Source organism: Staurois parvus, unplaced genomic scaffold, assembly GCF_062004578.1.
Source record: "Staurois parvus isolate SC_StPar_1 unplaced genomic scaffold, SC_StPar_1.0 ptg001433l, whole genome shotgun sequence".
Lineage (NCBI taxonomy): Eukaryota > Metazoa > Chordata > Amphibia > Anura > Ranidae > Staurois > Staurois parvus.
In genome coordinates this window covers 200,451-215,216 of record NW_028319229.1, presented here as the reverse complement: position 1 = coordinate 215,216, position 14,766 = coordinate 200,451, and the positions used below count along the sequence as shown (strand labels likewise).

The 14,766-nt window shown below is 42.3% G+C and overlaps 1 protein-coding gene across 3 annotated transcripts in view; it reads right to left on the bottom strand.

The window, feature by feature from the left end:
- Nucleotides 1–14,766, bottom strand: part of PARL (presenilin associated rhomboid like) — a 269,194-nt gene that overhangs the window by 78,161 nt on the left and 176,267 nt on the right. For all 3 annotated transcript variants that reach the window (XM_089662174.1, XM_089662173.1, XM_089662175.1), the window contains exon 10: nt 263–360. In XM_089662174.1, coding sequence (XP_089518300.1) covers nt 263–360 — 98 coding nt within the window. The remainder of the gene's footprint in view (nt 1–262; nt 361–14,766) is intronic.

Sequence of the window (14,766 nt, the reverse complement as noted above, 5' to 3'; positions counted from 1 at the left end):
TTTGTCATTAAGAACACAAAGACTTTCAGCCTCCTCACGTGTCTCCTTCATGCCTCTTGCACAGGGTAGCCTAATAGAGGTTGTCATTGTGGGTATTTAAGAGTTTATGTCAGGGAATAGATCGGCTGGCATAACAGCCGAAACCTAAACAGACTGGGCAGACGTTTTTAATTTACTTTTTTATTTTAAACACAGTTTAATTCAAAAACCAAACTAAAAAGTCAAGGCACAAATGAAGGTGATACTGGGGTAAACTACTCACATTCCAAACAGAACTCCACCAAGATGTGCTGCATGGTCAAAAAACTTCCAGCCCAGGATCAGACCAACTGAATCTAAAACAAGGATAGCCTTGAGAGCCTGAAAAAAAATTCAGCCACAACTGAATAAAAAAAGCTTGTTGATTGTTTTACAGATACAGTATGTCTCATGTACAGTATATGGCTTTAACTCCCCCCACCCCGTTTTTTTTTTTTTAAATGTAATACAAGACAATGTAGTTGCTATTACTAAGATAATTTTCAATAATTTTGGTAATCGCATTGTTGCAGCCTGATACTACAGTTGTTTAAAGGACAGGTTCACCTTTCGTTACATGTTACATCCATATTCAGGATGTAACGAGTAACCTCTTACAAATTGACAAGCCGCCGCACCCCCCCCCCATCCACTGTTGCGACAGCTAGTGGGGATCTTCTCCACGCCAAAATAAAGGTGAGTTATCTCCATTGAATCTATGTGCTACACTCGGTGTAATATACCATCTTGCCAAACATTTATAATTCATCTCTATCTCCTTCATATTTACATTATCGTGTATTAAACTATATATTTTCTTTTGCTTTTCCATATCCATCGTTAATCCTAAATCCCTTTCCCACTTCTCTATAAATGGTGGGCTTGTATCTGTGATTATTCCAGTGAGAATCATATATTTTTGATATCCCGTGTCTCCCATCTCCCCATGTTTCAAATAAGTGCTCAAAAGGGTTCCAATCCTCCCTTGTTCTCAATAGCCTTGGAAGCTTCCCTACAAAGTGTTTCAACTGAAAATAACGCCACTCGTCAATTCTCGTAAATATCTCCATCTTTTTTTCCAAATTCTTAAGTGAGCCTATTTCCTCCCCCACCATTACATTTCTCAACCGTACATCTTCCTTCTTTATCCACTTCCCGGCAACACTCTCTTTACCTGGAGGAAAATAATCTATGGACCATAAGGGCATTAAAAGTGAATTATATTCCCACCCTTTTGTTTATGTAAAACATCCCATACCCTTAACACATTCTGCTAATCCTCGGAATTGTGAAGGTACCCATACAATTCTACTAAGTGTTGTGTTACTTAGTGTTTTTTATTTTTACCCAACTTATTCCATGTGAGTTATGTGTCCAATCGAAAATTCTTGTCAGTATTACCAAGTTATAGTACCTTTTTAAGTCTGGAACTCCCAGTCCACCTCTTTATTCCTACTTAAGATTTCATAACTTATTCTAGGTTTTTTTTCCGCCAAATAAATCTTAACATTTTTTTAATTATTCTAAAATAGGCTTCTGGTATTTTGATTGGTATAATTTGGAATCTATATAGAATTTTTGGAACAATTACCATTTTTATCATATTTATATAACCTATCCATGACAGAATTCCCCCACCTAGTTTTCTTAGTTCGTCCTTAATCTCATTTAATAATGGGATATAATTTGATCTATATAAATTCTTAGAAGATACAGTTAATTTTATACCTAGATATTTTAATTTTTTCACTCCATACAAAGGGAAATTCCTCCTGTAATATATTTTTCTCGCTGTTTAAAAGAATATTTAAAATCTCTGTTTTAGTTGGGTTAATGTTTAAGTTTGACATCTCTCCATATTCCCTCAATGATTTCATTAAGTTTGGTAATGTTATCCTTGGGTTTCCCACGTAGAACAATATATCATCTGCATAAGCTGCCACCTTATGCTCTATCTGTCCTATCCTGATCCCTTTTAATATCTATATTATTCCTTATTGTAGCCAGCAAAGATTCCAGAGATAGAACATACAACAGAGGAGACAAAGGTCATCCCTGTCTAGTTCCATTCTGCATTCCAAAGCTCTACGACAATTCTCCATTAACCGTGACTGCTGCAGAGGGTTGACTATATAATTTCCTTATCCATTCTCTTATTCTGGGTCCCATCCCCAATATTTCCAGCGTATCTAACATATAACAACAATCCACTCTATCAAATGCCTTTTCTGCATCTATCGAGAGGGCCACTGCCGGGATTTTCTCTCTCCTACTTTTTTGTATGAAAAACAAGGATCTTAATCAATTGTCTCTACCCTCTCTTCCTGGAATGAAACCTATCTGATCCATATGTATCCATTCTGGCATCAAGTCTTTTAACCTATTTGCCAGAACTTTTGCATATACAGTCAGGTCCATAAATACTGGGACATCGACACAATTCTAAAATTTTTGGCTCTATACACCACCACAATGGATTTGAAATGAAACTAACAAGATGTGCTTTAACTGCAGACTGTCAGCTTTAATTTGAGAATATTTACTAACTCCTAGCTCCGCTCTTAACTAGAAAAACGCATTGACTCCTGTTAAATTCAGAACAAATGGTGTATTTATATTTCTGTATATGTTGACCAGTTCTCACCTCCAGCTGCCCCCGTTTTATGACTGTAGTCTGTTTCCTGAGAAACATCCCCCACTATTCATGTGATCCTTATCAGCTTCTAATTGGGGTTGAGTTGAATGTTCATTTGAGCATCTCCCTATAAATTTAGATCAGCTCATGGGGGGAGATCACTGATGGGGGGCACAGTCTCTGATGGGGGTGCTGCTTCTGATCGAGTGCTGCTTTGAAGGAGTGCGAAGCAGTTAAACACAGCAGTTGAACTAAAGCAGGAGAACTTAAGCAGCAGGAAGACACAACAACAGCAAGAAACTCTACTGCACGCTGGACAGACTGCAAGCATACACCCTGGGAAACCTCTCTTATATGCCTGAGTCCCACTCCGTGTACCTTTATATAATACGCCCCTCTTCTCCTTATCATATTACTATCCTCTGTTCCCAAATCTCATTTCTTTACCACTCTGCTCCACCCCAAAACTTGTACATCTCCCCCTCATTGCTATCATCTCCCTTCTACTGCTCTCATCACCTCCCCAAAATGCCTCTTCCACTCCTCCTCCTCATTTTCCTCTCCTCCGTTCCCAAAATCCATTCACTATATCCCTCTGCTCCTCCCAAACATTTGTATATTGTGTCCTCACTGCTTCCTTCGCCCTTCTACGGCACCCACCACCTCCTCCTATTACTCCACTCTCCCACTGGCCCGAACACCTCCACTAGTAGTTTCTCACGCTCCTGCACATCCCGCTCCCATGCCACCTTTCTCACCCTTCTCCTCCTCCTAACCGCGGGGGACATCTCCCCGAATCCTGGCCCTCCACCACCTCCCTCACCCGCACAACACCCTCCCGTCTCCACGTCCTGCCGCAACCCCCGTAACTTAGTATCTGTCCCCCTGCTCCCTAAAATCCCCCCCCCCGTTTTCATGTGCACTCCTGAACGCCCGATCGGTGTGCAACAAGCTTACCGCCATCCACGACCTCTTTGTTTCCCGCTCTCTCAACCTCCTAGCGATTACGGAAACCTGGATCCAGCCCACTGACTCTACCTCCCCTGCTGCACTCTCCTATGGAGGTCTCACCTGGACCCATTCACCCAGGCCTAACGGTCATAAAGGTGGTGGGGTTGGTCTGCAGAGCACCTTTTGAGTCCTCCCAAACCCCCCCTCCCTATCCTTCTCCTCCTTCGAGGCCCACTGCGTCCGACTATTCTCCCCAACCCCCCTGAAGATTGCTGTGATATACCGGCCTCCTGGATCCATATCCCGCTTCCTGGATGACTTTTCCTCCTGGCTACCCTTCTTCCTCTCCTCTGAGCTACCCACCATCATCCTTGGGGATTTCAACATCCCTGTCAACCTCGGCAACCCGGACACATCCCATCTCCTCCACCACCCACTCCAACGGTAATATCCTTGATCTCATCTTCTCCAACCGCTGCGCTCCCCGCAACCTCACTAACACCCCCTTCCCTCTCTCTGACCACAACCTGATTACCTTCTCTATCTCCTCGTCCTCCAACGCCTACCCCTCCAAATGTCACACTACTACCAGCCGTAACCTCCGCAACCCTAACCCTGCCCCCCTCCACTCTGCAGCTAATCAACTCCACGACAGCATCCTCCCCCTGTCCTGCCCCGACTTGGCCATGACTGCCTACAACAAGCTGTCAACAGCCCTTGACTCACTAGCGCCTTTAACCACACGCAACATCAGACCCCGACCGCTCCAGCCCTGGCAGACTGATCACACCAAAACCCTCAAACAACACAGTCGTGCCCTGGAGCAACTATGGCGCAAAACCAAATCCCAACAAGCCTTCGCCCGCTACAAATCTGCCTTCCACACATACACCTCCTCCCTCCACGCAGCCAAACAAGTGTACTTCCTGACCCTCATCAAGGCCCTCTCCTCCAATCCTCGCCGACTCTTCTCCACCTTCAACTCTCTACTCTCGCCACCCCCACTTCCACCCAGCACCTCACTCACTGCCCTTGAGATTGCCAATCACTTCAAAAACAAGATTGACACAATTCGCAAGGACATCGCCACAACTCACACGCCCTCTCATCCCGTCCCCTCTCACACAGCTACCCCCTCATCCCCCCTCTACCTCGAAATAACCCGCAGGGACTTCGTCGCTGCTAAAACTCCCTCCAACCCTGTTCCCCCTCACTCAACTGCCCCCTCATCACCCCTCTCCCACGGCCCCACCACTGCTCTGACCCCCACTTCCACCCCACCCTACATTCCTCATACTGAAGCCCCCCCAACACTCTGCACCTTTGACCTTACTACCATCGAGGAAGTCTCCAAGATCCTCTCTGATGCCCGCCTCACCACCTGCCCCCTCGACCCTATCCCCTCAACTCCTACGACCTCCCTAACCCTCCATCCTACACTCCCTCACCCACATCTTTAATCTCTCCCTCTCCTCCGGCACTTTCCCCTCCCCTCTGAAACATGCACACATCACCCCCATACTTAAAAAGCCCTCCCTGGACCCCAATGACCCGAACAATCTCAGACCCATCTCCCTGCTCCCATTTACATCTAAACTCCTCGAGCGCCTAGTCTACACCCGCCTAAGTTCTCACCTCAACGACAACAACCTCCTCGATCCCCTACAGTACGGCTTCCGTCCCCTACACTCCACCGAAACTTCCTTACTCAAACTCTCCAACGACCTACTAACCGCCAAAGCTAATGGCCATTATTCAGTGCTCCTACTCCTTGACCTCTCTGCGGCCTTCGACACAATCAACCACCCCCTCCTCCTCAAAAAACTACACTCCCTCGGCCTCAGAGATTCTGCTCTCTCCTGGCTCTCATCCTGTCACAACCCTCCTTCAGCGTTACCTACAATGCTACCACCTCCCCCTCATTCCCCCTCTCTGCTGGGGTCCCTCAAGGCTCTGTCCTCGGGCCCCTTCTCTTCTCCATCTACACCTCCTCCCTTGGCCAACTCATACACTCTCACGGCTTCAACTACCACCTCTATGCCGACGACCCACAAATCTATCTCTCAACGCCCCACGTCACCCCCTCGGTCTCTGCCCGAATCACACACCTACTGAGCGACATCAGACTGGATGTCGCTCCACTTCCTTAAACTGAACCTCTCCAAAACTGAGTTTCTTGTCTTCCCCCCAGCCCGGACACCACCCCCCATTGACTTCTCCATCACATCCAACAACGCCACCTTCAAACACGCCCCGCAGGCCAGAGTACTTGGTGTCATTCTGGACTCCAACCTATCCTTCCAGCCCCAAGTCCAATCTTTAACAAACTCGTGCAGACTCCACCTCGGCAACATCGCCAAAATACGCACGTTCCTAACCCCAGAAACGACTAAACAGCTCATCCACTCCCTCATCATATCACGACTCGACTACTGCAACTCCCTCCTCACTGGCCTGCCTCGCCGCTGGCTATCCCCGCTTCAGTCGATCCTGAATACGACTGCCAGACTCATTCACCTTTCCAACCGCTCCATATCCGCCATCCCCTCTGCCAATCCCTCCACTGGCTTCTGATTGCGCAACGGATCAAATTCAAAATCCTAACACTGACGTACAAAGCTGTCCACCATACTGCCCCGAACTACATCACTGACCTAATATCCAAGTACCGCCCAGCACGCACACTCCGCTCCTCACAAGACCTCCTTCTCTCTAGTTCCCTGGTCTCCTCCTCCCATGCCCGCCTCCAGGACTTCTCCAGGGTGTCACCCATCCTCTGGAACTCCCTGCCCCAACCCATCAGATTATCACCTACTCTCCTCTTCTTTAGGCACACCCTGAAAACCCATCTCTTCAGGGAAGCCTACCCACCCCCTGCTAACCTCCACCACTCTTCCTACCATTCCATCCCCCACAGCTATCTCCTCCTGTACCACTATCCCCTCCCTCTTAGATTGTAAGCTCGAAAGGGCAGGGCCCTCGATCCCCTCATGTTTTGCATTGTATTGGTATTGTTCTGTCACATGTTCTGTCCCCCTTTGTAATGTACAGAGCTGAGCGAACCATTGGCGCTTTATAAATACTGTATAATAATAATAATAATTTACATCCAAATCAGGTGAACGGTGTAGGAATTACAACAGTTTGCATATGTGCCTCCCACTTGTTAAGGGACCAAAAGTAATGGGAAAGAATAATAATCATAAATCAAACTTTCACTTTTTAATACTTGGTTGCAAATCCTTTGCAGTCAATTACAGCCTGAAGTCTAGAACGCATAGACATCACCAGATGCTGGGTTTCATCCCTGGTGATGCTCTGCCAGGCCTCTACTGCAACTGTCTTCAGTTCCTGCTTGTTCTTGGGGCATTTTCCCTTCAGTTTTGTCTTCAGCAAGTGAAATGCACGCTCAATCGGATTCAGGTCAGGTAATTGACTTGGCCATTGCATAACATTCCACTTCTTTCCCTTAAAAAAGTCTTTGGCTGCTTTTGCAGTATGCTTTGGGTCATTGTCCATCTGCACTGTGAAGCGGCGTCCAATGAGTTCTGAAGCATTTGGCTGAATAAGAGCAAATAATATTGCCCGAAACACTTCAGAATTCATCCTGCTGCTTTTGTCAGCAGTCACATCAATAAATACAAGAGAACCAGTTCCATTGGCAGCCATACATGCCCACGCCATGACACTACCACCACCATGCTTCACTGATGAGGTGGTATGCTTAGGATCATGAGCAGTTCCTTTCCTTCTCCATACTCTTCTCTTCCCATCACTCTGGTACAAGTTGATCTTGGTCTCATCGGACAGTGGGGTAGACAGATTGTCCTATGGACAATAGGATGTTGTTCCAGAACTGTGAAGGCTTTTTTAGATGTCATTTGGCAAACTCTAATCTGGCCTTCCTGTTTTTGAGGCTCACCATCGATTAACATCTTGTGAACCCTCTGTATTCACTCTGGTGAAGTCTTCTCTTGATTGTTGACTTTGACACACATACACCTACCTCCTGGAGAGTGTTCTTGATCTGGTTAACTGTTGTGAAGGGTGATTTCTTCACCAGGGAAAGAATTCTTCGGTCATCCACCACAGTTGTTTTCCGTGGTCTTCCGGGTCTTTTGGTGTTGCTGAGCTCACCAGTGCGTTCCTTCTTTTTAAGAATGCTCCAAACAGTTGTTTTGGCCACGCCTAATGTTTTTGCTAACTCTCTGATGGGTTTGTTTTGTTTTTTCAGCCTAATGATGGCTTGCTTCACTGATAGTGACAGTTACTTGGATCTCATTTTGAGAGTTGAAAGCAACAGATTTTAAATGCAAATAGCACACTTGAAATGAACTCTGGACCTTTTATCTGCTCATTGTAATTGGAATAATGAGGGAATAACACACACCTGGCCATGGAACAGCTGAGAAGCCAATTGTCCCATTACTTTTTGTCCTTTAACAAGTGGGAGGCACATATGCAAACTGTTGTAATTCCTACACCGTTCACCTTATTTGGATGTAAATACCCTCAAATTAAAGCTGACAGTCTGCAGTTAAAGCACATCTTGTTTGTTTCATTTCAAATCCATTGTGGTGGTGTATAGAGCCAAAAATGTTAGAATTGTGTCAATGTCCCAATATTTATGGACCTGACTGTAGCTTATCTGTGTTCAACAAGGAAATTGGTCTATAGCTTGCACATTAAGTGTCATCCTTACCTTCCTTATGTATAAGAATTACATAGGCTTGTAAAGATTCCCTCCTCATTTCCATTTCGCCTCTCAATGCATTCATATACGTCCTCAATTTAGGTACTAATAATTCCTTATTATTTTGTCACAATTTTTAAAAAAAGCACTGCTGCATGCGGCTCAGCCCGCCGAGCAGTGTCACTCATTCAAAGTCTTCCATGAATGAGAACACCACAAGTTTTATAGAGAGGTGTGTGCCTTTCCAAATCATGTCCAATTTAATTGGCCATAGGTGGACTCCAATTAAGGTGTAGAAAGATCTCCGCAATGATTAAGTGTAATGGGAGGCACATGAGCTAAATTTCAAGTGCTGTTGCAAAAGGGTCTGCATACTTATGCCAATGTGTTATTTAAAGGTTTCCTGTTTCGTACATTTGCAAACATTTCTAAAATACTGTTTTCACTTTGTCATTATGGGGTACTGACTGTAGAATGAGGAAAAAAATAAATTTAATCTGTAGTATCAGGATGCAACATAACAAAACTGAAAAAAGTAAAGCGGGTCTGAATACATTATGAATGCATTGTATACAAGATGCTCCAACCTATTACAAGTGTTAAACCTCAACTTCACCCAGAATAGATGATTAAGGTGTGAGTGCTAAAGGTCATGGTTTCATTCATCACTAGAGTGGTACATTTCTTCAGGATCTAAGCAAATGGATCACTCATGACATCTGTGGTTTGCATACATCGGTATAGTTGCAAAGATTTCCGGCAGAAGTAGTACAGCAATGGGTAGGTGGCACAGTCAAGATATCAGACATCATTTTTGTAAAATATGCTGTATATTATAAAAAGTGCACTCTAGCTTCAATGAACCACAGCCTGGTCAGTTCTTTTTTTTTTTTTTTAATTTAAATATTTATTAATTTTTCCAATTTAAATACATTTCATCATCACATTATATATATAAAAATACAATATAATATCCAACATTTCTACTTTATTTGCTCTTTTCAAAATTTCCCTCCCACCTCCTCCCCCCACCCTATCCCCATCTCCCTTCCCTGCATTTTCTCTGCATCTTCTTATAATAGCAAGTAAAGTTTTCCTATCTTTCTCTTTATTCTTTCTTATACTTCATGTATAATCTGGCTTTTTCCCAATTCTCCCATTTCCCATAATAGGCCTCCATCTTATCTTTTTGAATATGACAGAATTTTTCCATCTTTTTAATCTGCTCCACTCTTTCTATCCAGTCCTCTTCCTTCGGCACCTCCATTCTCCGCAAAAACTTGGGTATCAGAGCTTTTGCAGCATTTAGATAGTACCATATCCCTGATTTTTTATATTTATTTACTGTTATATCCATATTATGCAAGATACATACTTCTGGGTCTAGCCCTATGTCTATTTCAGTTATCTTTCCTATCAAATGGGTTATTGTCTTCCAAAATAGCTGGATTTTTTGGCATCCCCACCATATATGGTATACCGTACCTATTTCTCCACATCCCCTCCAACACAACGGTGAATTCTCTCCACACATCCTATTTTCTACATTTGGTGTAATGTGCCATCTTACCAAACACTTATAGTTCATTTCTACTTCTCTCATAGAAACGTTTTCGTGAGTTAATCTGTATATTCTCCTCTGCTTTTCCTCATCTATCACAACTCCCATATCAGTTTCCCATTTATGTATGTTGGCTTTGTGTTTGTGTCTAATTCAGTGAGTATTTTATAAACTTTAGCAATCCCATGTTTCCCATCACCTTGTGTCTCCAATACCTTTTCAAACAAGTTCCATTTATCTCTTGTCCTTAAAGGTTTTGGAAGACTTCCAACAAAACACCTCAATTGGAAATACCGCCATTCGTCTAATTTAGTGAAAATCTCTCCCTCTTTTTTTTCAGTTCCTTAAATGATCCTAGTTTACCCTCCACCAAAATATCTCTTAATTGGACCTCGTCCTTTTTAAACCACCTACCTCCTATTTCTTCTCTACCTGGGGGAAAGAACTCTGTGTTATTTAGTGACATCAATGTTGAATTAAAAGCCCATTTCATACTTTTGTGTAAATTATCCCAAGTCTTTAAAACATTCAAAGTGTATGTATTTACATTGTCATTTACACCCCTATACTGTGTTGGCACCCATATCACTCTACCTAAATTTGTTCCACTGAGTTTATTCTCAATTCTCACCCAACTTTTCTTATGGTTATATATCCAATCTATGGTTCTTGCCAGTATTACTGCTTTGTAATATCTTTTGAAGTCTGGGAGCCCTAATCCACCTCTCTCTTTCCTCCTACTCAGCAACTCATATGATACTCTTGGCTTTTTATTCCTCCATATGTATCTTGTTATCAATTTCTTAATTACTTTAAAAAAGGTCTCTGGGAGTTTAATTGGGATCATTTGATATCTATATAAAATTTTTGGTACTATTACCATTTTTACCAGATTAATACGCCCTATCCATGTCGGGCCTCCTCCCTCCAATATTTTTAATTCCTCTCTAATCTCGTTTATCAATGAAATATAGTTTAATTTCTATAGATGTTTATATGAAGCTGTGAGTTTTACTCCTAAGTATTTTATATCTCTATCTTTCCATTTAAAGGGAAATTCCTTTTGTATCTTTTCTTTTTAATTTTTTAAAATATTTATATTTAGAATCTCCATTTTTGTTGGATGGATCTTTAAATTTGACAGTTCCCCATATTCCTTTAATAGCTTCATTAAGTTTGGAAGTGTTATCCTGGGATTTCCTACGTAGAACAACAAGTCGTCCGCAAAGGCAGCAACTTTATGTTCTGTGTCTATCTGAATTTCCTTTACGTCTCTGTTCAGCCTTATTGTTGACAACAGTGGTTCTAATGATATAACATACAGCAATGGGGACAATGGGCATCCCTGTCTTGTTCCATTTGACATCTCAATGGGTTCCGACCTCTCCCCATTTACCACAATACCCGCAGAGGGGTATCTATACAACTTTCCTATCCACTCTCTCATTCTAGGCCCAATTCCCAGAGCTTCAAGGGTATCCATCATGAATCTCCAGTTCACTCTGTCGAACGCTTTTTCAGCATCTATCGAGAGTAGCACCACCGGTTCTTTTCCCTTTTTACTTTTTTGGACTAACATCAGTGATCGTAACCCATTATCTTTGCCCTCCCTCCCTGGGACAAAGCCCACCTGGTCCTCATGTATCCATTCAGGCATTAGTTCTTTCAATCTATTTGCTAAGATCTTTGCGTATAGCTTAGTGTCGGTGTTCAATAATGAGATACGTCTATAGCTCGAACACTGGGAGGCGGCCTTTCCCTCTTTTTGAATGAGCACCACCTGAGCTTGTAGCGATTCTCTTCTTACTTCCATCTCTCCACCTAGAGCATTCATGTAATTTCTAAGTTTTGGTACTAATATTTCACTATATTTTTTATATTATCTCACTGTATAACCGTCTGGTCCTGGACTTTTCCCTGATGCAGTATTTTTTAATGCTATTTTTATTTCTTCCTGTGAGATTTCTGCATCTAGGGAGTTCAGTTGTTCCTCACTTAATTTTAATAACCCAGCCATCTCCAGATATTTCTTTCTTTTTTGATTCTTCTCACTTTCTATATTTTCTAATCCTTCCAGGGGGCTTATATTATACAGTTTCCTATAATATTCCAGGAAAACTTTGGTGATTTCTTTATTTGAATGTACCAGGTCACCTTTAACATTTTTTATTTTTTCTATATAATTTCTATTTTTCTTTTTCCTCAGGGCTCTCATCAGATACTTTCCAGGTCTTTCTCCTCATCTGTATCTCTCACTCAAAACTCTATTATATACTCTTCTCCTCTCCTCTTCCATCACCTCTTCCAGTTCTTCTTTCTTTTTTTTATCTTCAACTCGATTTCTTTTGTTATTCTGTTCTTATGTATTTGTTCTAATTTACTTATTTCTTCTAAGAGCCCACTCATTTTCTCTCTTCTTTCTTTTTTGCCCCAATCGCTATCAATACTCCTCTTATATATGCCTTATGAGATTCCCACTCTGTGGCCGTTGATACCTCATCTGTCTCATTCTCCTTAAAAAAGCGTTCGATCTCCTCACCTATTTTCTGAGCTATATCCTTTTCTACTAAGAGTGTCTCATTCAATTTCCATCCCAGCCCTCCTATTATCCTCCTTCCCCATTCCATTTTCATAATAACTGGGGTCTGATAGAGAAATTGTCTCTATCCCTACCTGAATCAGATGTTCAATTAATTGGTGTTCTATTAATATATGATCTAATCTTGAGTACCTCTTATGCATGTTTGAGAAAAAGGTGTAGTCCCTATCTTGCATATGTGTGATTCTCCAGGCATCTACCAGCTGGCATACTTGTAGTTCTTTTTTCAATAATTTCAGGGCCCTACATCCCTCTCTCTGTGTATGGGAAGTAGCGTCTTTTTGTGGTTCCATACAAAAGTTAAAATCTCCTGCCAGAATCAGACGGCCTTTTTTAAAGTCCATCAGCTTCCTCAACACTTTTTTCAAATACGCCTCTGGCCCTATATTAGGACAGTAGATATTGGCCAGTGTACACTCAATCTCCTGTAGCTTGCCCTTTAAAAACAAAAATCTCCCCTCTGGGTCTGTTTTTCTATCTTCCAACTCAAACCTAATATTCTTTGCCAACCCTATTGCTACACCTTTTGCTCTTTTAACCGGTGAGTCTGCATAATACCATGTTGGGTGATATCTAGATTTTAACTTAACATTTGATTTTATCTCAAAATGTGTCTCCTGTAAGAATATCACTGAGGCTGCCCTATGGTGTAGTTCTTTATATAATCTGAATCTTTTCCCAGGACAGTTCAACTCGTTTACATTATATGTTATAAACTGAATCTCTTCCATCTTCCTTGGGTCTCCTCTTTTCTCCTCCATCTATTTTTTCTCTTTTATTTTTTCCTTTTCTCTTCCCTTCCTCTCCTTCCCTCCTTCTTCCCTCTCTCTTGCTTTTATATCGCAGGAAAATATCCTCCCATCTCCCAACCCCCCCCTCCCATCTTTCCACCCCCCCTCCCATCTTTCCACCCCCCCTCCCCCCCTCCCATCTTTCCACCACCCCCCCTCTTTTTAGACCTACCATATGCCTACCAATCATTTGTGGAAATAGAATCCACTTTTGATTTGATCCTTAGGGCTGAAACTCCGACCATGAACGACTTTCCCCTTCTCCAACCTCCCCATTAATCCCCAAGTCCTACCCAAAATATCTCAAGTACAGTAAGGTGAGGATGGTAGGGTAAGGGCAGAGAGAGAGAGAAAAAAAAAAAAATCAAAACTTATTTCTCCTCTTCCACCCCTCCCCCCCGCCTCCTCCCCCCCACGAGTTGCCAGTCCTCTTTTCTCTTCATTCTAATTTCCCAGTGTTCTTCCCAGCCAGGAATCTCCATTCTTTGTATTTTGAGACTATCGCAGAAGTTTTTCAAATCTTCTGGGAACCTGAGATTTGCTGTAACCCCATTTTTCCATCCTATTAGGCATTCGGGATTCCCCCATCTATATTGCACATACTGTTCTTTCAACCTTTCCAACAGGGGTCTCAAAGTTCTCCTTCTCCACAGAGTCTCTGGTGACAAATCCGCATATATCTGTATATCCTTTCCTTCATATTTAATTACTGAATTTCCCTTGGTCTTCTTCCAGATTTTTTTTTCTCTCTTGAAACTCATAAAATTTAACAAGTATATCTCTCGGCCTTTCTTTCCCCAGATATCCCTGGAGTTTTCCTTTTCTAAAAATTCCTTCTATTTTAGTCCTTTCCATATCAGTGCTGTCCATTATAGAGTTTAATATTTTACAAACCACCTCTTGCAGAATTTCTCCCTTTGAGTTCTCTGGGACCCCTCGTATCCTAATGTTTCTCCTCCTGTCCCTATTTTCTTGTATCTCAGCCTTATATAGCAATTTTTCTTGGACTTTCCCTATGTTGATTATTTCTTTTTCTAATTCAGAAATAGCCTGGGTCTGGTTTTTAACTTTTTCCTCCGTTTCTTCCACTGTCACCAAAAGGTGTCCTAGGTCACTTCGAATATTTACCATTTCTTGTTTTATTGTTTTCTCCAGTTCTTTAAACATTTCTGCCATCTCTTTTTTATTTGGTATTTGTAGGTCTTTTTCCATCTCTATATTACCTGATATTTGCTGGTTACTAGTGTCAAGGCCTAATGATAGTCTAGGGCTACTTTCCAGGCTAAGATCTGCTTCTCCTTTTTCAGTCCTACCCTGGGGCCTTTCTGGGGTTACATTTCCTTGGGAGGTATATTTTTTGATTGTACCAGTCTGGAACCCTTTAAGCCCGCTTCCTTGTATGTTTTTGTTTTTCATTTCCTCTGTAGCTCTTATCCTCCTTTATAAGTTTGGGGGTAGGAAGGGAAAATAACTATTTGATATACAAGTTTCTGCCCTGTCCACTTGCTGGTCTTTTTA